Source organism: Pseudozyma flocculosa (assembly GCF_000417875.1).
Source record: "Pseudozyma flocculosa PF-1 unplaced genomic scaffold scaffold00006, whole genome shotgun sequence".
Classification (NCBI taxonomy): Eukaryota; Fungi; Basidiomycota; class Ustilaginomycetes; order Ustilaginales; family Ustilaginaceae; genus Pseudozyma; species Pseudozyma flocculosa.
The window spans coordinates 192,585-219,470 of NW_006920874.1; the positions used below are offsets into that span (position 1 = coordinate 192,585).

A 26,886-nucleotide genomic window follows, 5' to 3' on the forward strand; every position below is an offset into this window, starting at 1 on the left:
TCGTGGAGTGGGAGGAGCGATGATTTGTTTTGGACCGAGGGGTGTTCGAACAGCATCGACGTCGCCGTGCCAAGCAGACTTCGATCGATGCCAACATCGGTGAAATGAGTTGACGGTGAGCGAGCGTGCATCGTCGTAATCGAGTACTGATCGGCGTGGATCCGTGTCCCAGAGCTTGCGCAGACGTCGAGATTCAGGCCAGATCGTGCTCAAGCTCCACTTGACAGACACGCTCAGACCACCAAGAACGAGGATCAGATCTGGCGGGCGCAGTTCTCGATCTCGTCTAGATAGCTGAGCGTCTCGACACCGCTTGCTGGGGAATCGAGAGCCTCCTCGAGCCTGCCACTGGTGGAGCATGCAAATGGAGCTTCTGGCCCCGTCACTGGCCCCGGCCCGACCCGGCCTCGTAGGGTTCGCTTGCATCACCACCACTCGTGATCGACTAATTTGCACTTCGTTCGTGCTTCCTCGATGCCCGGACGTGGCGCTCTTTCACCTTTCAACACCCTTCCACGCACTCGCCCGTCGTCCATCCCCTCCCATCCTGTCCTGTGTCCTGACAGTCGCAGCCAGAATTTTGTGCATGTCAATTGCCCTTCACAGGATTCCAGCAGATGGCTTTGTAGGACCAGCCCTAAGCTCCGCGTGCAAGCCTGCTCCGTTTCCGTGGGCATCTTTGAAGTGCCGGAACGGGTCGCTAGGCATCTCGCTCTCTTCTGGATCTCGTCTGCAGGTGTCCATATGGAGGCGTCCGCCGACCTCGCCGTCTCTTTGCTGACGTACCCAAGGGCAAGCAGGGCAAAGAACGGCCCCGGAAAGCTCAATAACCCAAGAGCAAGTGCGACGGAGCGAAAGTGGGTGGTAATGGAGGATGAGAAAGGAAGCAAGTGGTGAAGGCCGGCGTCTCATTACCTTGCTTGGCGGGTGGGGCCACGAAAAAAACTGCTCCTCTTCCGGCGCCGTTTTCCGTACGCCCATTCTCTCGTGCGGTGGGACGACGGCGTGCAGCTTAGCCCAACCCGTTCAGCCTCCGGCCTTGCAACGAGCTTGCCTCGGCGGTGCAATCACGACCTCTGCCCTTGCCACATCGCATCCGAGCCACAGCGAGATGGCCGACGAGCCGCCAACACGACACCGGCTGGGTACGACACGCGAGAGCAAGGGCAACGGTTTCGGACTTTGGTCGCCGCATGTGCATGGTCTCGATCGCACGCCGAGCATGCACAGACGCTTCATCGTTCCCTTGCAGCGAGGTCCATACCACAGACACACAGGCACCAACCCTCCTGCTCCCTCGTCGGACGATCCTGCAAGGGGCGCTCGAGGCCCGAGCCGAGCGCATCAGAGGCTAGGTAGGGCACCATGAGAGTGTGGTCGATGACGGCCGAGGACCAGCGATGTCGCCCTGCTGGCCGTTCAAACGCTCGCTCAGGGGTCGGCGGCAGCGACTCCTTACATGGCGGCATTCTAAGCCCCGACTCGGGCGAGCTTGGCCACGTCGAATAGGTCCGGGGCGGCAACGCTCCCCGGCGCCCTGCTCATCTCCTTGTATATATACCCATGGCCCTCGATTCGTGGTCCCCGCGGCAGCATTGTCTTCAACTGCGATCCACTCCTTTCTCTCACTCGCCACGACGATGTCCGTCAATCCAGCAGCCGACGGCCCGCTTGTTTCCCGACGTTGCAGCGCAATCCATCGAACCGCATCGCGCCTCCAGACGAGCAGCTCCTCGAGGACGGAGGAGCAGCCAAGCCCAAGTCGGAGGCGAAGTCCAGTGCAAGGATCACCTCACAACACGGGCAAGACCAGCCACTTCAGAAACGGTTGGCTGGCCAGCCAGGCTGTGCCACGCCTCGATACGGCCCGCGACGAGGTGAGCGAGACCTGGAATCGTGAGCCGAGTGCTGTCTCCGCCAGTCTTGATGGCAGATTGACCCTTTGTTACCTCCTTCCACTTTCTTGATCACTCTGTGCCGACGTCTGCGGGGTCTCGCTGGCGCTACCTGGTCAGAACATGGCGTCGTCGCTGCCAAACCAGGTCCCACGTGTCCTTCGTCTGACAGCACGGAACAGTCCATCGGGCTCTCCGCCGGTGCTTTACGCTCGATGCCTCGGCCACAACTCAAAAGTGGGCCACGAACGACGTGAACACCGCTGCGGGATCGTAGAGGTGAGCTGGTCCGTCTCCGGAACTGTGCAGGCGACGTGGCTGGAACTGACCGATGTCCCACGACGACGTTTGGCAGCGTCGGGCCTGCTCTAAGCCGAGCGCCCGCCCTCTCCCGTCTGCGGGGGGCTCCCTTTGCTGCCACTGTGCTTCATCGCCAGGCCAGACAGATTGCAGGACCGTCTCGGGCGAGCCACCAGTACCACACCATGCTCAACGTCCGAGCCTGCGTGCACCCTGGACTAGCTATAAAGGCCGTACCAGTATTGACGGACGTGAGGGACTCCTCGAGTCGTATCAAGCAGCCAGCATCGTCGTCAATCAGCGAGCATCTTAAACCCACTCGCGACCCCCTATGACCCAAACTGGCGGTGGCGAGATCGATGAGTGGAGCGAAAGGAGCATGTCCGACCAATGGCGAGTCCAGCCTTGCGCAAAGCCTCGCGCAGGGTCGCTGCGCGCAAGTGGAGCCAGCGTGCGCTACTACGAAGGCCTGCCTGCCCCGCCCTGATTTTTCGCCAGGTGCGCCGGAGGGGGAAGAGGAGGGGTGGCGCGCCGGCTGGGTCCATGCCCTGGTTTGCCACCCGCACCCATCCCAACCTCGTCAGCTCCCATTCATCTGCCGACGCCCTCTTCGTTCCTTCCTCGATCGCATCCTGACTTTGCACAATACGCTCTCGCCAGCCTAACTACCCCTACCGAGCCCATCCTCCGCCGGTCGCCATGGTGGAGCAGGCTCACGCGACCATCGAGCGCTATCTGACCGTCTGGGGCACTGGAGGTGCGCTAGAGGAGAACGGCGGTTCCGCGAGCCAGCTCCTCCACCAGCTGCAGTTCCTCTCACCTGGCGTAGGCGTCGACAAGACCGAGTTCGACTCGGCATTCTGCCGGCTGCATCAAGCCGGAGGCATCGTCCTCGACATCGCTCAGCTCGAAAGATTAGCTCTTCTTGGACACGAAGCCTTCGTGTGGCCCGCCTCCTGATGCCGGACGGCCCTTCTTTGCTCCACACTAATCAGCGACCTCGACACCGTATGCCAGACATCGGCTCGAGACCCGGAGACTACGAGCTTCGTTGCCTACATCAGGGGGCTGCCCGTTCGCCTCGGCGAAGCCACCCAGTGGGCGATCGAGCACTCCCAAAGCTTCCCGGGATCATGGCTCCGGGTCAATAAGCTTATCGACCACCTCACACGGCTGTCGGAGGATCACGGGGAGGACACCGAAGTACTCCTCCTCTACGCTGGCTCTACCAAGAACACGGTGTCCCAGCGTCAGCGAGAAGATGTCAGCGTGATGAAGGCCTGGCTCGAGGCTGCCGAGAGCGATGCCAACATCACCCTACTGAACTTCTTCCTGGCCAAGATGCATCAACAGGACCGTCTCGGTACCGTCCGCCTCTGGGCGGTGTACCAGCCTCCGCAACTCAACTACGACAAGCTGCAGCTCGCCGAGCGGACCCTCACCGCTTTCTTGCGTTGGGAGACGACCCTCAACATGATCGCAGGCGGGTCGATCGACAAGGCTTTTGTGCCCGAGGAGCTGCGTCCCTTCATCCGAACACTGCGCGCCCCCTCCTCTGCCAGCGCCAAGCTCATCTTCGCCACGGCCTCCGACGACAAGAGGAAGCATGTAAAGGCCTCGAGGGTACGGCAGCTCATCAAGACGGTGCAAGGCAATGGGGCACAGACATGCGAGACAATCGACATCAGCGACGTCCTCAGCTCTACGAGGCGTGCGCGTCACGTCGTCGTTCTCGCCGATTCAGTCGACTGCTACTCGGTGGCCCAGGCATTGCTGGCGTCCGGGTTCAAAGGCCATCTCTGGTCGGCCAGAGATAAGAAGTCAGAGACTGCTGCCAGCGCGGGCCAGGCAGTCGACTTCTGGCGGATCACGCCCGGCCAAAGGATGGGCATCCCCGGCCCGACCGGCTTCGCACTTTTCATCGACGAAGCCACGGGAGAGACGGCAGCCCTCCTGTCGACTGTCTCTCCCCTGGCCCATTTCCAGAGGCAGTCGGCAGGAGCGGCGGTGAACACGGAGGTGGCAACAGCGGTCGTGCTCGGCGTCAAATTGATCCAGCTTGACATCCGCACCCCCAACTTCGACCTGACGGCCGACATGAGTCAGCTCTTGCACTTCGGCGAGGCCTGCGTACGGGCGCGATATCTGGCCCTGTCAACTTATGCCGACACAACGCTGGCCCCCGACCAGGTGCTGGAGCGCGACGACCTTTGGTACCAGCTCCAAGCGAAGGACAAGCGCATGGCTCTCCTTGACGAAAACAACGAGCTCAAAGCCGACAAGGCCCACATGTCGTGGCACCGACATCTGCTCAAGCTCGATGGGGCAAGGGACACGTTCTTCATCAAGACGAAGGAGCTCGGAGACGCGCTTCATTGGGAGGACGGCCAGGTGGCCTTGGCCGCCGACTCGCCTGCAGGCGGTCCCTGCCTTGTCCTGATCGGCAGAGACACTCGCGATCCCGCGCACACACAAGAGCTGCATCGCTGGCAGGTCTCCGGGCTGGCATGCGCTTCAATCGTTCTCGACATCATGCTCGCCGACGGCATCATCTCGCCTGACGAGTTCGAGGCCATCAAGGCCCGAGAATCTCGAGAGCCCAGCAACAGCCGGAACCGCCAACACGGTATCGCCTCGCTCGATCCTTCGTCGATCTTCACGACGTTCAGCCTGGCCGTGAGCGCCCAAATGACGACAACCAAGGCTGGCGAGAGGAACATCACCTACAACCTGAGGCCGAAGGCGACGGACTCGCTCAAGACCAAGTACGGCGTTAGCGAGGACAGCCGGCTGAGCTTTGGCGGTACGATCTCGTTGATCAAACTCTCGGCAGGCGGGCGTAGGGCGGCCTTCTTCCGCTTCACAAAGCGTGGACTCGGCGTCTTTGCTCTTCCGGACGGCAAGAACGATCTGACTCCGATCTCGTCGGAACAGGCTGACCGAGAGGGCACGCTCATCGCCGAGCTGACTCCGCTTTACATTCAGGTACAGGCGCGCCTCCACGGAGGCTGGTGGGCGCTTCTCAAGGAGCTCCTGTGGAAGTCGGCCCCGGCGCAGATCCAAGCGAGCCAGCAAGATGTCGAGATCGAGGACCTGAAGCACCAGAGGAGCGGCAAGAAGCGGATCGCCCCGGAGAAGATCCACGCCCTCGGGCTTGAGATCGCCGAACGACATTCCGAGCCTGCACCGCCCAGGAAGCGGAGCAGGGGGGAAGGACCCGGCTTGCCCCTCTTGCCAGAGGTCCAGGAGGCGCTCCAAACCGGAGGTAGCGTCGAGGAAGCGGTGGCCGTCGCGCGCGGTGAGGTGGACCTCGACGTGCTGCGAGATCAGATGGCTTTCATTCAGGCGCTGTCTCCGGAGCTGTTTACAGACGAGGCGGACGACACCTGAGCCTTCCCAACGCCCCAGCCTCATCGCTCTGCCCCTTTCACACGGCGGCGCATCCTCGAACCAACTGCACGGAGACGGTCTAGCGAGCCTGACGGCGCGGCGGGTGGGGAGGCGAGCTTGTCGAACCCCGCCGTCGGGCGGCTCGGTGGCAGCCCGGCCGAGGGCGGAGCATCGTCGGCCTCCGAGTTCACGGCGACCGCGGCTCAATCCTGAGACAGACAGGCAGCTCCAGAGGCGAGGGCGGTGGGGCTTGCGGGTACATGTTGAGCGGCGGCGGGGTTACCAGCTCACGGCACCCTGAAGATGGCTGCGGGTTGCCGGTCCGCGATGTTGTATCGACCTGGGCCCAAAAAGGGAACATGGCACTGGTCACAGCAGATCCTCGGGGCATAGTCGGCGGCGCGGATGAATGCGAAGGTGGTGGCGAGGTCGGCCAGGTTGGTTCCGAATATGAAGTCGTCTGCCGGAGACGTCCGGGCCTTGGATGTAGGTCGGCTGTGGCGGTGCGTCCGTGGAGGCAGGGCCAGCTAGCGGCGCCGCCGGACAGGTGAGCCCGAGTGCTGGGATGCAAGGCCTGGTCGGACTGAGCGATGGTGGACGTGAGGTGCAGTAGTGCAGAGACAGTGTTGCACTGAAACCGCTCGAGGAGCGACCTGGAGGGTGACGATCCGCGCTGCGTTGTCCTCGTGCTGAAGCTACAGGCCGCGCTGTGCGCTCTCGGAGGGTACGGTGAGAGACGATGCGAAAGCATCCTCAGCGGCTGGGTCGGCGGCCCGTCGTCCATGGGCGAAGGCGCGGCAGAGGTGACAGAGGCTTACCTATCGCCGCTGGCGACATTGACGGAAGCGGACGAAGGTACGCGACTGTAGCCCTCGGCCCGGTATCCACCTGGACTCCTTTGCCCGAAGATCAGGTAGAGGCCTGAAGAAGGATGGTCGAGGGAAAGGGGGCGTCGAAGTGGTTGTAAGTGGTGAGGCAGGGAGGTTTAGCGGCAGCGCGTACACGATCCATGACGTCCCGCATCGAAGCCTTGTCGACGCTCGGGAACTACTCTCACTCTCGTAGAGGATTAGAACGGGCGCACCTTCGGTCTGATGGCCTAGGTCGAGAACTGCGGGGTGGCGAGAGGCAGCGTGCAGTCGATGTCGAGAGGGTCAGCACGCCCGCCGCGGCGTTGGATGCTCACCCAGGCCGGCCGTATGAGTGGCCATCCTCTTAGCACTGCGGACAACATTGGTGCACGGTGGCGTTGGTGGTGGCGGAGGCGATGGCGGTGGCGATGGCGGTGGCGGTGGCGGTGGCGACGACGGTGGCGATGGCGGTGGCGAAGGCAGTGGCGATGGCGGTGGCGATGGCGGTGGTGGTAACGATGGCGGTGGCGATGGCGGTGGTGGTAACGATGGCGGTGGCGGTGGCGGTGGTGGTAACGATGGCGGTGGCGGTGGCGCTGACGGTGACGGTGTCGCTGACGGTGACGGTGGCGCTGACGGTGACGGCGCTGGGACGCCAAGCCGGAGAGCGATTGAGCGGGTCTGTTCCCGGGACACGTTACGTTGGTGGTCGGAAGCTTGTCGGGGCTCTCCAGGCTGCACACGCTGCACTCGCTGGCCACTCAGAGGCCACGCCTCGGCGGATCATGTATCTGGCTGGGCTTGGCTGGGTTGGCTCGGGTTGGTGGTGGGTCGGAAGAAAGACGCGCCCGGTCAGGAGGCAAAAACCACCCCCCAGCCCCTTTTCAACCCCACCACCACCTACGTCCCCCTCCACCCATTCTAGTCAACGCCACACAGCCGGACGCTCACCACCACCACGTACCTCGGTCACCATCCGCCCCGGAACTGGCCTTCGTCGGACTGGAAGAGACCCGTCTTTGTGCGGGATCACGCAGAACGTATCGAGGATGAGTCGCAGCGGCTCCCGGCACGTACCAGCGCGACGCAGCGCGGTAGCTCCTCAGCTGACCACACCCTAGCCCCGAGCCGGCTCTTCCGCCCACCCTGCGAGCTTCTCAGCGACCACTGCACCAGCTCCGCTCGGCCGCTGCGGCTGATTGCTCCCTCGACGCTGCAACCGACAAGATTCTCATACCACGGCCAGACGGGCTAGAAGAGCGCACAACGGCGGTCGCGGCTCACCAGAACTTAGGCACGATAAACGATCTCGGCGGCCCCTTGCGGATGTTGCCCGAGGCTGACCAGGGCCACGTATGACTGCGGAGGCAGACGGATGGCCATGCCAGCTCTTCGAGGCCCCGCCGCCTCGGCGCTCGCTCCTCGACCCGTGCCCGCGCCGCGCTGTCCACCGCCCTCTCAAGAGACGCCCCTTCCTCCCCTCCAAGTGCCGAGGGCCGCGTCGACACAGTGGTCGATGTCCGCCCGAGGCTGGAGGTGCTCCGGGAAGAAGGACTCGAGCAGCGAGCGGAAGAGCTGGGTGTGCTCGGCTGAGGGGTCGGTCGGGCACTCTTCCGACTCGGCGACGCTCACCGTAGCCGTTTCGTCGTTCACAGGCCGACCTCGTCTAGCCTTGGACCGTCTTCCGGGATCGGCCGCCACCATCACCGACACCGCCGCCAACACCGCCGCCGCTGCCAGCGAGAACTGGCGAGAGCGAGAGCGTCTCTGTGTCGCCGTTGCCGTACCCGGCGCTGTGCTGGCGTAGAGAGAGACGGGCGACCGTGCCGCCTCCCCGACCTCGTCCTACCCGCGCTTGGGGCACATCAAGGCCGGTCGGTTCGTTCGCAGCGGCAGCAGTGTCACTCGTGCCCACAGAAGGATCGACCTCGTGTTGCACGCCATCGTTCGGTCGGCCTCGACTTCTGCGTCGCCGGCCGAGGTCGACGGCCGGCCCTGTCGTCGACCTCGGCCACGGGCATCGCCGCGAGCTCTCTCCCGCCCTGGCGATGGGCAGCCGTGTCATCCGCTGGCTGAAGAGCTGCAACTCGATCACCACCACGGCCCCGGCCGACATCGCCAACGCTGCCCCCGCCGCCTCACCTGTCGCCTGGGCCGCCGCGATGGAGCGAGTCATCTCGAGGAAGCACTGCTGCCTCACGCAGAACCTGGCCCGAGGCAGCACTTTTCCCGGCGTGGGGAGCATCAGTGTCAGTTGCCACAGTTGGTCCAGCCGGAGCCGGCGGCTGCCAACGTCCTCCGGGGTTGCCGTCGTGCAAACAGAAAACTTTCTGCCGATCGTGGAACACCATCTGCGCCGCGTGCGAGACCTCAGCTCGGTCTTGTGGCTGACAGAGCTCCTGGCCAAGTGACGGTGGCAGGTGGCGGCAGCGTCCGTGACGGTGGCAACAGCTGCTGATGGCGAGGTGGACGTCCAGCTCCTGGACGAGACCGTCGTTGCAAAGAGCTGCGGCACCGGCGCCTCTGCAGACGAGTCCGACGGCAGGCTGATGGGCATGCGGCTGTCGGCGCGTCCCTTGAAGGCCACGTCGTCGTCGTCCACGTGTGCATCGTCGTTGTCGCAGACCGGCAGCGCCTGCAGCGGTCCAGACTCGGGCGGCACCTCGCCGTCGCAGTCCGGCTCATTGTCGCGCCAGCAATCCGCCGGCCCGGTGCTTGACGTAGATCACCCTCGTGCTCGCTCCGGCCTCCGCGCCGAGCTCGAGCGTTTGGACCGCCTCGCCGCCCGCCTCGTAGCAGTAGACCTGCGTACAGGTTCCCCGGGTGATGTTGTGGCCGCAGAATGCGGTCGTCTTCCTCTTGTCGCCCCGGCCGCCAATGAGGCCGACACAGGTACTTGTATGCGAGGACGGCGTCCCTCTTAGCCTCATGGGCGGCGTGGCGGCTCTGCGTATCGTGGGCGGGAGGCGAACGTTGGCGTGTGCCTTGTTGCTTCTTGACGCCATCGAGTTGAGAGGCGACCCCCTGTTGGACGATGGCGGCTACGTCAACGGCCAGGAGTGATGCCGGATTGGATTGCTGAAGCTGACCGGGCAAAGCTCGCATTTCTCGGTGGGTGAGTGCGACGAGGCGGGTGGGTTGCCAACGGCCTGGGACCTCGCCGCGACCGGAGCAGTCGATGAGGAGAGAAACTGTGCGGAATCGACCATCCTGAGGCATGCGGCTTTGCGGGTGAAGGAGGAGGGAGACGAAAGTGTCGAGGACAAGGGCGACGATGAGAGATCGGCGTTGTACGTGTACCCAACGGCAGCATCAAGCCCAAAGTCCGACGAGGCGAAGGTGGGTGACTGCGGCGGACGCCAGCGGCGCTCGGAAAGGGATGCCCATGAGAGATGATGGTCTCTGAGGAGCGACGGGAGCATCACGCCATGAAACGACGGTGGGTGGGTACCTGCTCAATGGCATTCAGTATTGGAGGACGATGGAGGTCCGGCAAGCGCGATGTTGACGTTCGATGCGGCTGTGGGAGCCTGGAGGAAGCGAAGAGGAGGAGGAGGGACCGCTCGTGTCTTAAAAAGCGAGATAACGGACGCCGGGATGAGCAGATGGGCGGCTGCGCGCGGCTATGGGCCGACCAAGGCTCAGAACACTCGGGACCGAGGCAGGCCAGCTGCGCGACAGGCGGCACGGAAACTACCACGGGCTCGTCCTATTAGCCACTGCAGCCTACATCTGTGCAAGGTGGTGTTGATGGTGCTGGGAGGGCCAGCGGAAGAGCAGATGACCAGCGGGGCAGTTGAGCCTCAGAGCGGGCACTCTGCCAGGCTGAAGCACGATTCCCGAAACTATCAATGCTCCCCTACTCTCAGCAGCTTGATCAAGTGGTGCACTGGAACATGAGAAGAGTGTGATTCATGCTCCCTATAGGAATGCTGTAGGATGCAGTTGACTGAACAAAGCTCATATAATTGGTGCAAGCAATTGCATATGCTGATATCTATCTAGCTGCTGCAGCTGGGGCTATGACAAGAGAGAGAAAGAAAAACAATAGCCCAAATCTTGGTTGTCTTTGTCTGTTGACAAGAGAGTGATGGGCTCTTCCTCCAGCCCCTGCAGCAGTGCAACTCCCCCCTGCCTGATATAGCTATGCCTTACACCATGTAGATCATGCCAATCTGAAGGATTGAAAGGTTCAAGTTGTCCTTGACACGATACATATGAGACAGACAAGTGCTTGCCTTAGGCCAAAAGTTGAGGATCTATGTCTTGAAGCCCTCCTTTGGCTTCCTAGGTCCGTGCTGGACCGCGAGATTGAAGACCTGGATGCCTGAGCCCGGCTGGATCGAGTCGATCCCCTGCTGCTGGTTCCTTCTCCGTCCAAAGGAGCGGTTGTGCTGGCCCTTCCAGCGCTGAAGTGCTTCAGCTGTGATGGTCTTGTCCTAGACCATGACGTCAAAAATCATGCTGTAGGTCTTGATCAAGGACATTGGGGGCCATTGGTAGAGAACCTTGATGTCCTTGTCATCACTGTCTGTTTGGCCAACCAATAACAGGGACAGCACCCAGGGTGTGCTGGACAAGGCGCCGCCTGGCAGAGGGATTGAGGGTGTGCTGGCGCTGCCTGGGGGATTGGAATGTGGATGCAGTCAGCGTGATTGCAGCCAGACCCACCAAGGTCATCTTCCATGTCTTGCTTGATGAAACAACTTGAGCAGAGCCTTGTCCCTGCTTTGAGATAAATGTGGGAGGTTCTCACCTGTCAAGAGGACAAGACAAAAAGAAGCAGTTGAGCCACTCCATCAACTTGTCCAAAAAAGATCATCTGCACATCAGTCAACTGGCATCACCACCTGAGACTTGCAAACATTGCCAGAGATGTCTCATGCTGTCAGCAGGGGTCTAATGCCATTATGTATCAGCAGTATCTCATCTTGTCAGACAGTGCTGCTTGCAGGCATGCTTGGCAAAATCATCAGTGATTGGGCCGCAAAACAGATGCCCTGGACTGCATTGTGTGTGCAGTGCATCTTTCATGCATCTTTCAAGTACATGAGCAAGGTGCTTCCTTGTTGCTGCCCTGTACTTTGCTTGGAGCTGGTACCAAAGGTAGGGGCATTCCTGGACCTGGTAGAGGGCCAGCGTTGTGTTGGCACAAGCCAACAGTGCCAGATATTGGGCTTGCAAGCAAGCCTAGCCAAGTCGCAAGAGCTGGATGATGTTGGCTGTCAGGGTGAAGTCTGAGGTGCGGATATCCAGCTGGAGCAACGTGAGGCTGAGCGCAACTGCTGTTGCAACCTCCGTGCATGCAGCTGCTCCTGCCTACTGTCTCTGAAAATGGACCAAGGGAGAGACAGTCGACAGAAGGACTGTTGTCTCCCCTGTGGCCTTGTTATCAAACAGCGCAAAGCTGATTGGGCTGGGGATGACCATCCTCATGCCAGGCACGATCTGCCAGAAGTTGACTACCAGCCTTGTACCAGTTTTGTACCAGTCCTGTACCTGGAACAAATCTGTCACACAACAATGATGACAAACATGACAACAAGAAAGCCAACCTAGATGGTGTTAGCAATGGCAATGCCAAGAGGGCAGGTGTCCAGGTCATCATGATGAAGGTGCACAGCTTTGAGACCATGCTCATTGGTGCTGTGCTGGTCAAGCAGGCAAGCAGGTTGGTGAGACAAGTGCTGGTGGAAGGAGAGGAATTTTGAACTTGTGCAGCCTAGCACCTCTTTGAACTAGACTGGTGAACCGTCCTTTGAAGCCTTTTGCTGGCCCACCATTGTATGTCTTGATCAGCAACATTGCCTGCCATTTGCAGAGGACCTTGATGTCTTCTTCTTCACATCAATGATCAGGAGTGTGTCAAGCTGCAAGCGCAAGCAGCAGCAGCACTTGTTGGCTGCAGCCTCACCAGATGCTGCTGCTGCAATTGACCTCACCAAGCTGCCAGAACTCCTCTGTTGCTGCACAGTCGTTCAACAAGCGCATGCCTTTTTTCGCGCCCACATCAGGCCCGCTTCATTGGACTGATGTCAGTCGGCACAGTCCTCTGCCCTGGCTGCTTCATTGTAGCACTGATGTCGGCCGGCACAGACGTCTGCACACTCGGCTCGCCCACGGCACTTTGAAAACCATTGCACGGCCACCAAGTCACGATTGCTTGAGAAGCGCGCGTGGACATGTCAGAACGCCAGCTTCATCAGCCCGGGCGACAGCAAGATGGGGTAGAACACGCTGCAGAGGGGGTCGGGAAGCGCTCGGCGTCAGCACTCGGCGGCGACGCAATCACCGGTGAGGGTGGACCGGCTTTGACCGCGCGGGGGCCTTAGACTGCACTCACTGTCCAAAGATGGTCATGGCTCCCGGCCAGTACAGGTTGATGCCGTAGATGCACCACTCCTGGGGCAGGACGCCGGTGCCGAGCACGAGCATGAGGGCGAGGAAGGCGCCCATGAGCAGGTAGCAGTGCCAGTAGCGTGCGAGGATCTCTGGGATCTCTTCCCAAAAGTTGGATTCCTCCGACTCCTTGACCGTCGCACTCCACGTCCTGGGCGAGGCGGACCGGCGAGCGAGCGAGGGAGGGGTCAGCGGGCGGCCTGGCGTGGGCGAACGTAGCGGCGATGCCTGGGCCACATCGCGGGCACTCACATATTGTACTCGAACGGGTGTGCGACGACGGCGAGAAGGATGTGGTACGACAGCCCGCTAAAGAAGACGACGAGGGGGAGGATGTACTTGACCTGGCGCACAAACTCGGTGCGGAGGTCGCTGCGCTGGGAGCGGACGTGGCAGAGGAGGCGCGCGGTGGTGCCGCCGACCTGGAAGACGACGAGGAGCGAGAGCCAGATCTGGAACGAGTCGACGAGCCAGCCGCGGACCTCGTCGCCGAGCAGGCCGATGACGAGGAACATGCCGATGGTGAAAGGGCAGCTGACGGCGAGCGCGTAGAAGCTGAGCATGTAGGAGGCGACGTTGACCTTTTGGCTCATGGCGCAGTCGCTGGTGAGAAACGTCCAAAAGAGGGTCGTGATGGGCCCGCGCTTGGGCCACAGGCGGAACGGGTTGAGGATCAGCTCGCTGCAGCCGAAGGCGTACTTTTGCCACCGGTTGAGCTCGTCGCTGGGCGTGAGCGAGACGCCCTCGAGGTAGCCCAGGTTCGAGTAGGTCGCCCAGCGGATCACGTAGCCGCGCAGCTGCAGGCGGAGCGAGATGTCAAAGTCCTCGGACACGGTGTTTTCGGACCAGGTGATGAGCTGGCCCGTCTGCGGGTCGCGGTACGACACCTCGCGCAGCGCCGACGAGCGCAGGTAGGCATTGTGCCCGACAAAGGGGGCCGTGGCGCCGCTCGAGACGAACCACGAGATGGACCAGTTGATGACGTCGGTAAAGAAGCCCATCATGTTCTGCCGGGTCCGAGCGGAAGCGAGGGCGGGTCAGCGGCGGATTGTCGGCGCGCCGGCGCATGCGGGGCCCCGCCCACTCACCTCGAAAAAGTGGTCGGCGATGAGCATCGTGCCGGAGCAGTGCTGGAGGATGGCCACTTCGGGCGACCGCTCGAGCTCGCTGGCGGCGTCGAGGAAGCAGTCCTCGGGCACGCGCGTGTCCGAGTCGATGATCAAGAGGTACTCGCCGAGGCGGACGTCGCCGGCGGCCCAGGCGATGCCGTTGCGCGCGTCGAGGGCCGCCTGGAAGGCCGCGTCGTACGTCTCCGCCTCGCCCGACTGGAGCTGGTCCGAGACGTGGTAGCTAAAGTCGTTGAAGAAGTTGAGGTTCGAGGCCTTTTTGAAGCGGCCGGGCCGGAGGAAGCCGTTCTTCTTGTGGCCGGGCCGGGCCACCCAGCCGCACCCGTGGATCTCGTAAAAGTCGCGGCGGGCCTGCTGCTCGTCTTCGTCGATGAGCTGCATGCCGTCGTCGCAGACGACCAGGTTGGCCTTGCCGCCCTGCAGCTCGTAGGTGCGGATGGCCCGCTTGAGGTTGAGGATCGTCGGCGCAATGACCGAATCGAGGGCCTCCTTGTACACGGGCATCTGCACCGTCATCGACGGCAGCTCGACGTCGAGCGGGAGCGGCTCCGGCTTGACGCCCGAGTAGTACAGGCTGTTGGTCTTGAGGTTGCCGTAGGGCACGACAATCTGCGCGATCGTGCCAAAGATGTTGTCGGTAAAGAACTGGGTCAGCGCCATCGAGAAGGGCACGGCGACGAGGGAGACGAGATAGAGGTAGTTGCCCGAGTTGATCGACACGATCAGCGCCTGGCGGACGAGGAGGCCGTTGAGGAGGAGGTTCAGGCCGAGGCTCATGCCCGTCAGGAACGGCGCCAGGTAGCGGACCGGCCGCTGGGAAGATTTCACCAGGCTCGCACTTTCGCCGCCATCGTCGTCTTCATTGTCCTCGTCGGCGGCGGCGGCGCTGCTGCTGTGCCCTTTGCTGCCGGCGCGCTTGGGCTTCTCGGACAGTGGCGAGCGCTGGTGGTGGCTGTACTTGGGAGCGTTGCCCGGCAATGGCTCGGCAAAGCCGTCCGGCAGGCCGCGCCGCTTGTAGGTGCCGAGGCGCACCGACTCAAAGTACTGGAGGACGTGCGACTGGAACTGGCTGGCCGAGTCGAGCAGCTGCGAGCCGTCCTCGGTCCAGACGATGAGGATGCCCTCGGCCTTGATAAAGGCGGCGCCTTGGGCCTTGCGGCACGACCAGAGCGACTGGAGCGAGTCGACGACCTGGACGCGCTGCTGCTCGGTGAGGATCAGCTCGCTCTGGCCCGGCCGGATGGTGGCGAGGGCGTCCTGAACGACACCCGACGAAATCGTGACGGCAGCCTCGCAGCGGAGGCGGCGGATCGACTGCATCGCGACGCCATCGCGGGCCGAGGGCGGGTAGGCCACGTACGACTCGCGCGACACGCGCAGCACGACGGCGTCGTGGCGGTAGCCGTGGCCGACGAGGTGCTGCCGCTCGGCCTTGGCAAAGATCGACTCTGCAATGTTGCGCTGGAGGGTCTCGAGGTCGAAGTTGGGACCTAGGGCGGGGGCGTGGCCGCCCGTGCTGCCGCAGAGCGAGACGTTGTCGGTCGATGCGCCTGCATGGCTGGCGAAGGGCTGTGGCCTGGCGTTAGCAGTCGAAGCCATGCTGAAGGATGGCCAGAAGGAGCAGCGGCGGCACCGTCGTCGCGGTTGGCAAGGTATATAGGGCCGGTCAGTGGAGATGATCACTCGAAGCAGGGACACCTCGAGGCCTTATCCACGACGGTTCTCGATGGTGATTCCAGGAACCGACGTGCTTATGATACATGCGAAGCCGGCCATCTCCACGCCGTTGCGTGGCGCAAGAGGGCTGCACTGGCCGCTTGCGGCCACGACTTCGCCAGAGATGGACGAAAGCGGGGTCTGGACCCGGAATCGGAGCGGAAAGGGCACGGATGGGCCGGAGGCTGGAACAAGCTGTCAGCCTGACTGCTCTTGATCTACATCGCAGCGGAGTGGCGTCGGAGTTGGATGGACGAGGCGGCCGAGGCGGCAGTGGTGTTGGTGGTGGTGGTGCAGGTGGTGGTGGTGGCAGTCGCCGTGACGGAAGGAGAAGGCAGCCAGCGGAGCGGAAGGGTGTGGGTCCTTCCTGCCAGCGCCACGCGGTCAGTCGCCGCATGCGCCGAGTTGAATCGGCGTCTAGCTGAGGGCCTGGACCCCCCTGCGAGTGGCTTGGTCGCCATTTGAATTTGGGCCGTCGCGCTTTTAAAAATAATCAAAGCCCGCATCCCGAGGGCCATTTCAATTTTTGTATTCCACTCGGCGACTGCCAGCGAACCGCCTCCCACCACTCAGCTCTTCGACACCCACCACCACCAGCCGCCACCAGCCGCCATGCCCGGGCCCGTACTGGACGCCCGCTTCCTTGGGACCATTCCGTCCGGACAAAGTACGTCCGCCGGTCAGCCGAGTCCACCGCTCGCACCGTCCCCATGACGCATCCACAGAAATGGTGGCCCACCTCACCACCGAACTCTCGCTACGACCCTATTAGCCTGGCTCGACGACGGGCAGACCCGAGGCCATTCCACTCCCGCACTCACTTCTGCCTGCCGCCGTGACCACTCGCAGTGACCACTCGCAGGGCTACCATCACGCGGCGCGCGCCTACTACCTCGAAGCAGCAGTGACCCCCTCCCATCGACCAGGCTTGCCCTTCCGCTTGACTCCATGTCGCAGACGCTCGTCAATGTCAAGGCGGCCGGGGACGACGCCCGTCCCGTTCTGTGGACCAACACCAAGCGCGGAAAGCGGATACACAGACGCAACTCGCAGATCTTCTACTTTGGCGTCTGCCTCGGCCTCGCCGCCGTCGTCGGCATCGTCCTCGACGGCGTCCTCCGCATCGAACGCAGCGACAAGCTCTGCCTGGTCTTGGACGACGACTTCTCTCGCGGCCTCGACCCGTCCGTCTGGACGAGAGAGGTGCAGACGAGCGGCTACGGTACCGGCCAGTTTGACTGGACCACGGACTCGGACAACAACGCCTTCGTGAGTCGACGCTGCTCTGAGTCGATCTGCGTGGCGTCCCGCACAGCAGGCTGAAGGGAAAGACTGCCGGCTTCGTCCGCGCAACAGGTCCGGGACGACAAGCTCTACATCGTTCCCACCCTCACCAACGAAAGCATTGGCGCGGCCAGCTTCGAGAGAGAAGGCCACACCATCGACCTCGGCCAGCTCGGCACCTGCACGAGCCCGTCGACGGCCAACTGCATCGCGGCCAACAACGCGACCGTCGGGCAGATCATCAACCCGGTGCAGAGCGCGCGGCTGACCACCAGGGCCTCGCACTCGATCACGTTCGGCAAGGTGTCGGTGCGTGCCAAGCTGCCGACCGGCGACTGGCTGTGGCCCGCCATCTGGATGATGCCGCGCGAGGAGACGTACGGCGGCTGGCCCGCCAGCGGCGAGATCGACATCATGGAGTCGGCCGGCAACCGTCCTCGCCACCGCATGGACTCGCGCAGCAGGGCCACCGTCCTCTCGACGTTTCAGTTCGGGCCCGCCTGGTACGCCAACGCCGGCGAGCGCCACACGGCCTCGAGATCGCGGTGGAGGGGCTACTTTGACAGCGGCTTCCACGACTACGTGCTCGAGTGGAACGAGCACCGGATGCGCGTCTACATCGACAACCCCAACAACCTCGTCAAGGAGTTCCGCTTTCCAAAGAAGCAGTCGATGTGGCATTACGGGCGGTTCAACGAATACGACCATCCAGACGGCCCGCTGCGAAATCCGTGGATCCGCAGCACGCGGCCCAACGTCGCGCCTTTTGACCAGCGTGAGTGCTTCAGGGTCGAGCCAGACGGTCTCAACCCGGTCGCACCTTTAGACGGCAAGCATCTGACTCTAGCCCTTGCCCACCGCTTGCACGCCGACGCCAGCCTTCTACCTGATCCTCGACGTGGCGGTCGGCGGTCAGTTTTTCAACGGCGACCGCAGCGACTTGCCCTGGAACCCGAGCTCGCCGCAGCCGGCTGCCCTCTTCTGGCGCAACGTCGACCTGTGGTACCCGACCTGGCCCGCCTCGCACACCGACAGGGGGATGGCGATCGACCGGGTGCGGATGTGGCAGAAGTGTTAGCGACTAGGCCGTGCAATGAGGAGCTTCAGAGTCGAAGCACGGGCGTTCGTCACACACTGCCGTCCGAGCGTGGAAGCGGGGATGCAATGTTCTAGGAGCATGGTGAAGAGATGTATTCCGACACTGGTCCGGGCCTAGCAGCGCTGCCACATCCTGACGCTCTCGACGGCCATGCCGCGCTTGCTGGCATCCTGGGGCCAGGTGGGCAGCCACTGGTCCTTTGCGCTCCAAAAGTCGGCGAGCGGCTTGATGCCCTGGTCCTGCCAGGGCTTTGCGCGGTCCTCGTCTGCAAAGTAGCCGCTGGTACCTCCTACGGCGACGTCGAGGACGAGGTGGAAGGGCTGGTCGAAGGGCGCGCCCCTCTTGCCGTGCCAAGGGTCGCTGATTCGCTCGCCGTAGAGGAGGCGGGGAAGACGGCTCCACGCAAAGAGGGAGCGACCGAGGTCGACGTGGAGCACACGCCGGGAAGGACGGTCGATCCAGGTGGTGAGCGAGGTGGGCGTCCAGTCGAGACCGTAGGTGTGGAAGCCGGCATCAAAGTAGCGTCTGGGGACGACGGATTGGGCCGTCGTCTTTGCGCACTGGTCGGTGACGATGCTGAAGCCCCAGTGGAGCGTCGACGAGATGGCGTTGACGAAGCGGTCGGAGCGGGCGAGGACGGCGTTGCCCTTGCTGGATGCGATGTCGATCTCGCCGGATCGTGGCCAGTCGCCGTAGGCGTTGGTCGCGGGCAGCATGCGGATCGAGGGCCAGATCCAGTCGCCCGTCGGCATCCGGGCGCGCACCTCTACTCGGCCGTAGCCGATTGCCATCTTTGTGCGGATCCGGGAAGAGGCGATGTATTCGGCCCCGTTGGAGCCGGACGCTGCTGCTGCCTCGACCGTGGGGACGAGGAAGAGGGTCTCGTCGTCGACGAAGGTGTTGCTCGACGACGGGGTCTTGAAGTCGAACGTCAAGTTGCCGTATCCCATGATGCTCTCGAGAAACTCCCAGCGACCGGCATCCAGGGACGCCGTGCCGCCTGGCTGCGTGGGTGCAAAGTCGTCTTCGAAGGCGAGGCAGAGGCGCTGCGAGGGGTTGCGTGTCCAGGCCCGCGAGACGACGATGCCGGACAGGACGACCCCGAGCAGGACCAGGGCGACGAGGACGAGGTCCGGCTTGCGCTGCAGGATGCCCGCCCGGCCCTTCTTCGAACCTCGCCAGGACCTCGGGCGAGGTGTCGCCTCGCTCGAGGCGAAGGTGGGCGAAGTCTTTTCCGTCGTGGTCGTAGTAGGCGTCGTCGTTGATGCCTGTTGCGATGGACCCTTCTCGCCAGGGTCGATGCTGAGCTCTTGTGGATTCCGCTGGCGCCGCAGCGCACCCGTCAGCGTCGTCAACTTGCCCGTCAGGCCATCTTTTGTCGAGTGGGTGGACGACGTGGTGAGCGAAGGTCGCAGCGCGAGCGTTGGCACGGTGTCGGTCATCGTGAGACGTGCATCCAGAGCGAGCGCGAGATGGTGTCGAGGGAGCCGACTGGAGGGACCATATAACGTCGGCCATGGCTGCGGACGTGACGCCGGCCCTCGATGGCAGCCTTTGTCCGTCCGCAACGGTCTATCCTCGAGCGGGCGCGAGTCAGGCGGCTGCTGGTCGAGGATGGATGGGGTCGGAGGGTCGAGAGCCGACGTACGAGCCTAGGTTCAACCGCTTTCAAGTGATTTTGCAGGGAAGTGCAGGCCAAGCCGAAAGTCGAATTGAAAACGCCGCGGAGAGTGGATGGCCGATTGAACTTTTCGAGCGGGCTTGCTTTGAAATGGTGCATGGACCTGCATGGACCTGCATGCGGCACGCTCGCGCTGGGTAAATCGCAAAAGGATCGATCGACTCGGCTGTCCCGGCCCGGCCAGGCAGGGTGATTTGGCCCATCCCTCGATCCGGTCACTTCCGTTGGGCCTCAGCTCGTGCCACACCCACCCCTCCGTGTCCCCCTTTTGGCCCCAAGGCTTGCTCACCCGCTCCCTCGCTTCCTCTTGTCCCCCTTCTGGACAAGTTCGACTGCGTGTGCACCTGTCTGTCCTCGTTCCAGTACTGCTCCCGAGGCCACTAGGGAGGCGCCGGATGCAGAACCAGCGCTGTTGGATGCCTTGGCAGGGCTCCAGGATGGCAAGAGGCAGGCTGGGTGTCGGTGGACCCCTTCGTCCCGGTTGTTCGGATTTGCCCTTGCCCTTCTCCTCGTCCTCCATTGGCTGCTTTGGTCCCTCCGGCCATCGATCGACTGCCCAGCCCGCGGCGAGTGATGACTTCCAGGCTTTCAGTGCCGCCTCCTCTCCTTGGCTGACCAGCGTTGTCGCTGCCGAGGTTGAGCTTCACCTTGCGGCTATCTCCCCGTGCTCGCTGCTGCCATCGAGGCGGGCTGCCTGCGCCCCTATGTCTCGACTGCCAACGAGGGGCACTGCGATGCCAGCGAAAGAGCCAACGGAAAAGGGGCCATGCCTCGGACCACGCCGCGCGCATTGCCGGAACCGGCGCCTCGACTCGGCATCTGGACCTAGACGAGTCGAGGGAGGATCTGCGTTGCAGCTGCAGCGCGTGGCTCGTTGATGGCTCGATACGATGCACGCTGCTGCACCCGCCGCTGCATGCGTGGCTGCAGCGTCTGGCTCGACGACGCGGCCACCTCGTCTAGAGGCCTCGAGACCCGTCGATGGACAGGCGCGAGAGGTAGGCCGGTCAGGGGCGAGGGGCCACGCCAGGCAGGGCCAGGCACCGGTGCCGGAGCCGGTGCCGGTGCCGGTGCCGGTGGGGCGGCCTTCCAGGGGCGAGCGTGGCGGAGCGTGGAATTTTCGTTTTTTGTTGGATTTTCCATCTGAGTTGGCCTCTGCTCCCGGCCGGCTGGCTGGGCCAGGCCCCGCTCGGCGATTCGGCCTCCGTCTTTCGGCGTCCGCTCGGCCTGCGCCTTTCCTCTGGAACACCAACACCACCACCGCCAACCCCACCCGCCGCCACCGCCACCACTCGTCTCGTACCAGTCGCATGGGGCACCGCGCAGTGACGATCATGCACGCGGATTTGCAGTCCCGACACCCACGTTGCGAGGCCGACGCCTGCCGCCAACCTCTAGAGATGCCGGATGAAGCCTTGGCCATGGGCTGATCGCCGCGCTCAGCTGCTGGCGACCCTGCCGCTCCTCGGCAACCCCTTCAGATTAGACCCTGAACTCGCTCAGGGACGTCCCGACCGGAGAACCAGCCGGACGCAGCGCAGCTTCTCGCCCTTTGCCACTCCCCTCCGCATCGGCCGCATCGGTTCTTGGGCGCGTCCATCAGATCCTCTCTCGCTCCAGGCCCCGCATCCAGCACCATTGTCCTCCCCATGTGCCGACTCGCAGCCTCGCCCCATCCGGCACCTCGCCGCAAGGTCAGCAAAGTCGAGGACGCCGCGTCGCACTCCGCTTTCGGTCACGCCTGGACACCTCCCGACTCTACCGAGACCGTCTGCGGACCGGAACCCGTAGCTCCGAGGTGCTCGGCCTCCACCCGCCGCTTCCACCGCGAGGTTTGACTCTGCGATCCGGCGACTCGGGTCGCTACCTCTGGTCGCCATCCGTACTGCCGCGCGCGAAGCAGGCAGATGCTCACTTGAGCGGGTCCTGGACCTCACTCGCTACTCGACGTCACCGCAACGACCGTGTGAGCCTCTTCTTCCGCATGTTCCCCTCCTTTTTCTTCGTCATCTTGCAAGCGTTCTCACCATCTCCTATATACCACGACGTCCCCTCAGTCACCAACTTCGTACGTCTAAGCCATCCGTCGACCCTCCATCGCTCGAGCACGCACGAGCATCCTCAACCTCTCCTCGACCCACCCTCGGTCCGATCACCACCAATCTCTCCGATACCGCTGCCCTCTCCGCGCCATTCAGTGAGGAGCCGCACCTTCATTCGGTCGCTTGCATCTCGTGCGGGCTCATGCCGGATCCCGATGCTGGCGCTGGCCCCTCCCGGCAGCCTTTGGCGCCGTTCCCTGCCGCAAGGCCGCTCGGAATGAGGCGCTCTGGGACCGAGCCATCTCGTCCGAAGCGTAACAAACCAGCACTGTCCCTTGTTGAATGGTCAACGAACGCCAAGGTCCACCAGCCAGAGTCCATCGACCCATTCGACATGCCCTCGACTGGCCCTCAGGCTATCCAAGAGCCCAGTCCGAGTGCTACGACGCGCGCACCTCCATCCGGGATCGTCGCGAAGCGGCCCAAGATCAAATCGTCGCTGAGCTTATCCCACCTGGCCATCGTCGTCCCGCCTGCGGGTGCGTTAGGCGGTCTGGCGGAGCCCAAGACGACCTTCACCTTTCCAAAGACACCGACACAGGCCATCACGCCGGCAGATGGTATCTCGGTCGTCGGTCCTAATGGGCGGCGGCGCTCGTTTGTCTTCGTGCAGCCCGAGACCACGACCATCGCCGAGCTTTCGCAGTCCAGACAGCCTGTGCAGATGCCGTCGCAGCCTCAGCACAAGCCACAGCGCCGCATCCCAGCCCTGCGGCGCATTTCCGAGATGGAGTCACGCAACAGCTCCAACGGTGCCGGCGACAAGGGCAAGCAGGTCGAGAGCGTTCACAGTCGCCAAGGCTCGCACAACGGCTCCGTCCGCAGCTTCACGCCGATCGGCTCTTTCGATGCACCCGTCGTTGCCGAAGGCAGCGACACCGTGCAGCCGGGCAACATTGTCTACGCCTCGTTTGTCATGGTGCGTCCGCAGAGTGCGACGCCCTGCCTACCTCTTCTTTCGCCCGTCCTTGGATGCTGACGTCTGATCCTCTGGACCTCGCCTCGTTCCCATCGCCCCCTCACAGGCCCGCCACATCTACACCATCGCCCAGACCGAGCGCTGGTTCCGTCAGGCCGCGTATCCCAACGCCGTCGCGGTCCGTGTCAACGTCGGCAACTTTGTGATCTACCCGCAGGACAATTTTGTCCTTGGCTCCTTTGCCGACGCCGTGCTCGGCCTCAACTGCGACGCCGCCATCATTGTCAGCACGCCGCTCGTCACGGCCGCCCTCTCGACGCTCGAAGCCGACAGCTCCGAGATCCGCTTGGCACCCGGACGTCGGATCCAGGTGGTGGACGGCATCGACGATCTCCGATCCGCACGGCGCGCTCAGATGGCGGCATTCCTCGCTCCGGAAGAGGTCCTCGTGCTCTGGACCGAGTCGTGCGGGGACCTCATCGACCAGGTGCGCGCCTTCGAAGCGCTGCTGGCCCAATACGTGTGGCAGGTCAGCACCACCGACCCTGCCGTCAGCGCCCCCGCCAACGCTGCCGCCGCCGCCGCTGCCGCCCCCCCCACCACCGTGAAACCCAGACCGCCGCCCCTGAGGGACGGCGCGGCTCTTGGTCAGGCCCCGTCTGGACACGTCGGTCATGGGCGGACGCACAGCGGCGCCAGCTCGATCCGCAGCGGACATTCGTCGCGCCCTTATGTCGAGCCCTCAAAGGGCATGTCGTCCGCCGCGGTCAGCGACATGCTCAAGGAACACGGCAACCTGACCGACACCGACGTCGAGCACCTCGAAAGCTATACCGCGGCAGCGGAGCGCGTCCAATGGCTCGCCGGCGGCGTGCGCGGCCTGGCAACGTGCGTCTCTCTGCTGCTGGTTGCCGTCTGGCTGGTCGAGCTGGTGTCGGCGGTGCGCCAAGACGCCAGGCCCGTCTATCTGGTCGCACTGCTCGCCGTGCCGGCCCTCTTCCTGGCCGTGCTGCCATTGGCGGACACGGTGGCGAGCGCCACGGCCATGGCCTTCGGACCCATCCTGCCGATGCGTACCAACTCGCGTTACTATTCGGGAAGGGCGGCGCAGCCACCGGCCGGCAACATCTCGCTACCGCACATCACGATCCAGGTGCCCGTCGGCTGCGAGTCGATGCACCGGGTCATCCGCCCGACGCTGGATTCGCTCCGGGCCGCGGTCACCGAGTACGAGCTGCGCGGCGGCACTGCGTCGATCCTCATCGCCGAAGACGGCCTCGCCCTCGTCGACGAGGAGGAGCGCGCACATCGACTCAACGTCTACCGCCGCCACGACCTTGCCTGGATCGCAAGGCCATCGTCGTGCGGTCCGTCCAATGGCCGCAACGGCACGCGGAAGGCTGCGTCGCTGAACTTTGCGATGCGCATCGGAACGGCGTACGAGCAAGGGTTGGCATCCGATCCCAACCAGGATGCGGACGACGTGCTGCAGCGAGTGCTCGCACAGGTCCACCCAGAGGCCCAGGGCGAGGGCAATGTGCGGCTCGGCGACCTCATTCTTGTCGTCGACTCCAACTCGCGCATCCCGCCAGGCTCTCTGCTTCCGAGTGCGTGGGAGATGCTGGCCTCGCCCGACGTCGCCATCCTGCAGCACTGCCCGGCTCCGCTGCTGAGCGGCGCTCCGGGATTCTTCGAGCGGTCCGTGGCCTACCTCGAGCGGTGTAACAAGTTCATCACCTCGTGGCAATCGGCCGTCGGCGAAGTGGCGCCCTTCCTCGGTCACTCTGCCTTCATCCGCCGTTCGGCGCTCGATGAGCTGGTCGACGCGGACAGCGGCTCGGGAGGCCAGCCCTGGTCTCAAGATGCAACTGCCGAGGATCTCAATCTGGCGCTGCGGCTGCTGCTCCGCGGCTGGATCACGCGCTGGGCCACGCACGCCGATGACGGCTTCCTCAGGGGCGTGTCGCTCTCGTACCACGACGAGGTCGACCGATGGAAGCAGCGCTACGTCGGCATGGTCCAGCTCTTTGTCCATCCGCTCTACCGCTGGCCACTGCGAGGTCCAGTGCCGAGTCTGACACTCAAAGTGATGGCGTCATCCCGGATCCCGCTCCACTACAAGCTGCACCTCTTGTCCGAGTGCGCCGGCCTAGGGTTGCTAGCCCTGTCGCTCCCGTTTGCGTTTGCCCTCTACCTTGTCGAGGGCTGGATGCGACCGTGGCTGCTGCCCTTCTTCGTTCTGAGCTTCGAGATGTGGTGCCTAGCGCTCGTCTCGATCGTCGGGGCGGGCTCGCTGGGCCTCATGGTGGCGAGGCACCGGTCGGGCGACACGCACATCTTCAGCGCCATGTTCCAGCACGTCCTGTGGACGCCGCTCAACCTCGTCCTGGCCGCCTCGCTCTCGCTGCACCTGGCCGCCTCGCTGCTGGCCCACCTCTTCTCGATCCCGATCAGGTTCGGCGTACCGGCCAAAGACACGACGGCGACCAACTTCCTCGTCGAGGCACGTCTGGTCGTGCGCCGATGCTGGCCGACGATCCTCGTCTCGATGCTCTTGGTCGGCTGCATCGCCGTACTGGCCACGGACGCCGTGCCCTTCGGATGGCAGGTTGCTGAATGGCGCACCATCGTCCCGACGGCGTCTCTGGCCGTCTCAGCGCTCGTCGCTCCCGTTGTACTTAATCCGTCCCTGGTTCGTTTCTCATTCTGAGCCTGGCAGTATCGCTTCCTACCCTCTGGACGTTGGGGTTTTGAGCCCGCTCTTCTGGCGGCTTCAGCGGCGAGAAGGACCGAGCATTGGTGGCAACCTCTAAGCCCGTCATGACCAGCTTGTCCGTCGTTGCTCGAAGCCGCCGGGCGCATCGAGGATGCTCAGGGGCGGACCTATCTTCGCCGCACTGGCTCGCTGGGCCGGCTCATCGAGTCACCTCTCTTGCACATCTAGCACGCCTCTCCAGCTGGCGGCCTTGCCGTCTTGCAAACATCATGGTCAACGTCATCTGTTCGTCGTTGAGCCTCGCCCGTCTGACATGCGGAAGCCCGTCAGACATGCCGAGAAGCTGCGGCGGTGATCATCGTCTCCCGCCCGTCTGTCTGTGCAATCCCATGGACGTGCGTGCCTCCCGCCATCGACGTCGTCCCACACTCGCCGGGGACGGGGACTGAGATGGGCTTGGGAGAGGGAAGAAGCATGGCTGCCGAGCATCGAGGCCGTTGAAGGGGCTGGCTGCTGTCAATGGCGTTGCCGCTGAGTCAAGGAGCGGTGCTTGTGCTCGTGCTTGTCTCTGTCTTTGTTGTTGGCCATCAGGGTTGCTGGCGAGACTGTTGTCGATTTTGTGGGCTGCCTGACTCAACCTGAAGCCCCACAGCTGAGGAGCTGGCCCCAGTGGCAGCTTGTTGCAGGCTACCAGTGGAGCAATGTTGCAGGGCAGCCAGTGATGAGCCATCAGGGCCTTGTGAAAGTGGGCTTTGTGGGTTGCTGCAGGGCAAGCTGCATGGGCTGGGCAAGCTGCAACTGCCTGCTCAAGACTGTGGCTCTTTGAGTAGTGAGATCAGTATGTTGAAGGTCATCAAGGAAGCAGCCCATGATGCAGAAGGCCATAAAACTTGCAATGACACCCCCACAACCAACAACAACAACAATGAATCTTTTGTTAGTGACACCTGTCCTTATCACAGGGAATGCTCTTGTGTGTGCTTGAGGAAGGCTGGTCAGGCCCGTCTTGAGGTGAACCGAAGGCCCTCTTTTCATCTGGCCTCCGGTCCAAAAAATCTGGGTGGTCAGCCCTAAAAAATGACCAGGAGCACATGTGAGCCAGAAAGACTCACCTAGTCAGTAGTGGAGCGATCTGGGCAGTTGACAACCTTGTGGTCCAACTTGCACCTCTCACACACATGGCGCTTGTGGCAGCCAGCGCAGTGGAGGTGGTTCCACTTCCAGCACGTCGTCTTTTGAGACCGTCGGCTTGGCTGCTGTGCCGGCACCGGCGCCTTGAGGACAATCCTGCGGCAGAGCTGGGTGTCGATGGAACCCCACCTGGCTTGCCGATTGCCAAGTCTGGCGGCACAGACAGCGACGTGGTAGTTGATCACAGCGGATTCCAAAAAGTCGTCAGATAGCTCC

General features: G+C 63.2%; 6 protein-coding genes across 6 annotated transcripts; 3 read left to right on the plus strand and 3 right to left on the minus strand.

Moving 5' to 3' along the window:
* Positions 1-3,467: 3,467 nt before the first annotated feature.
* PFL1_02197 (uncharacterized protein) lies at positions 3,468-5,585 on the plus strand (the record flags this gene model as incomplete). The annotated part of the gene is made up of 1 exon (XM_007879710.1): positions 3,468-5,585. One exon carries the CDS (start codon positions 3,468-3,470, stop codon positions 5,583-5,585), a length of 2,118 nt encoding a protein of 705 aa, XP_007877901.1.
* Positions 5,586-5,872: 287 nt separating this feature from the next.
* PFL1_02198 (uncharacterized protein) lies at positions 5,873-6,796 on the minus strand (the record flags this gene model as incomplete). The annotated part of the gene is made up of 4 exons (XM_007879711.1): positions 5,873-6,080; positions 6,404-6,506; positions 6,643-6,696; positions 6,772-6,796. The coding sequence occupies 4 exons, from the start codon at positions 6,794-6,796 to the stop codon at positions 5,873-5,875; spliced, it is 390 nt and encodes a 129-aa protein (XP_007877902.1).
* A 5,825-nt stretch (positions 6,797-12,621) lies between these two features.
* Positions 12,622-15,561, minus strand: PFL1_02199 (uncharacterized protein; the record flags this gene model as incomplete). Its single annotated transcript, XM_007879712.1, has 4 exons — positions 12,622-12,673; positions 12,780-12,986; positions 13,088-13,842; positions 13,924-15,561. 4 exons carry the CDS (start codon positions 15,559-15,561, stop codon positions 12,622-12,624), a joined length of 2,652 nt encoding a protein of 883 aa, XP_007877903.1.
* Positions 15,562-16,626: 1,065 nt separating this feature from the next.
* PFL1_02200 (uncharacterized protein) lies at positions 16,627-18,040 on the plus strand (the record flags this gene model as incomplete). The annotated part of the gene is made up of 3 exons (XM_007879713.1): positions 16,627-16,947; positions 17,035-17,737; positions 17,841-18,040. 3 exons carry the CDS (start codon positions 16,627-16,629, stop codon positions 18,038-18,040), a joined length of 1,224 nt encoding a protein of 407 aa, XP_007877904.1.
* Positions 18,041-18,174: 134 nt separating this feature from the next.
* Positions 18,175-19,503, minus strand: PFL1_02201 (uncharacterized protein; the record flags this gene model as incomplete). The annotated part of the gene is made up of 1 exon (XM_007879714.1): positions 18,175-19,503. The coding sequence occupies one exon, from the start codon at positions 19,501-19,503 to the stop codon at positions 18,175-18,177; it is 1,329 nt and encodes a 442-aa protein (XP_007877905.1).
* Positions 19,504-21,986: 2,483 nt separating this feature from the next.
* PFL1_02202 (uncharacterized protein) lies at positions 21,987-25,473 on the plus strand (the record flags this gene model as incomplete). The annotated part of the gene is made up of 2 exons (XM_007879715.1): positions 21,987-22,763; positions 22,870-25,473. The coding sequence occupies 2 exons, from the start codon at positions 21,987-21,989 to the stop codon at positions 25,471-25,473; spliced, it is 3,381 nt and encodes a 1,126-aa protein (XP_007877906.1).
* Positions 25,474-26,886: the final 1,413 nt, after the last annotated feature.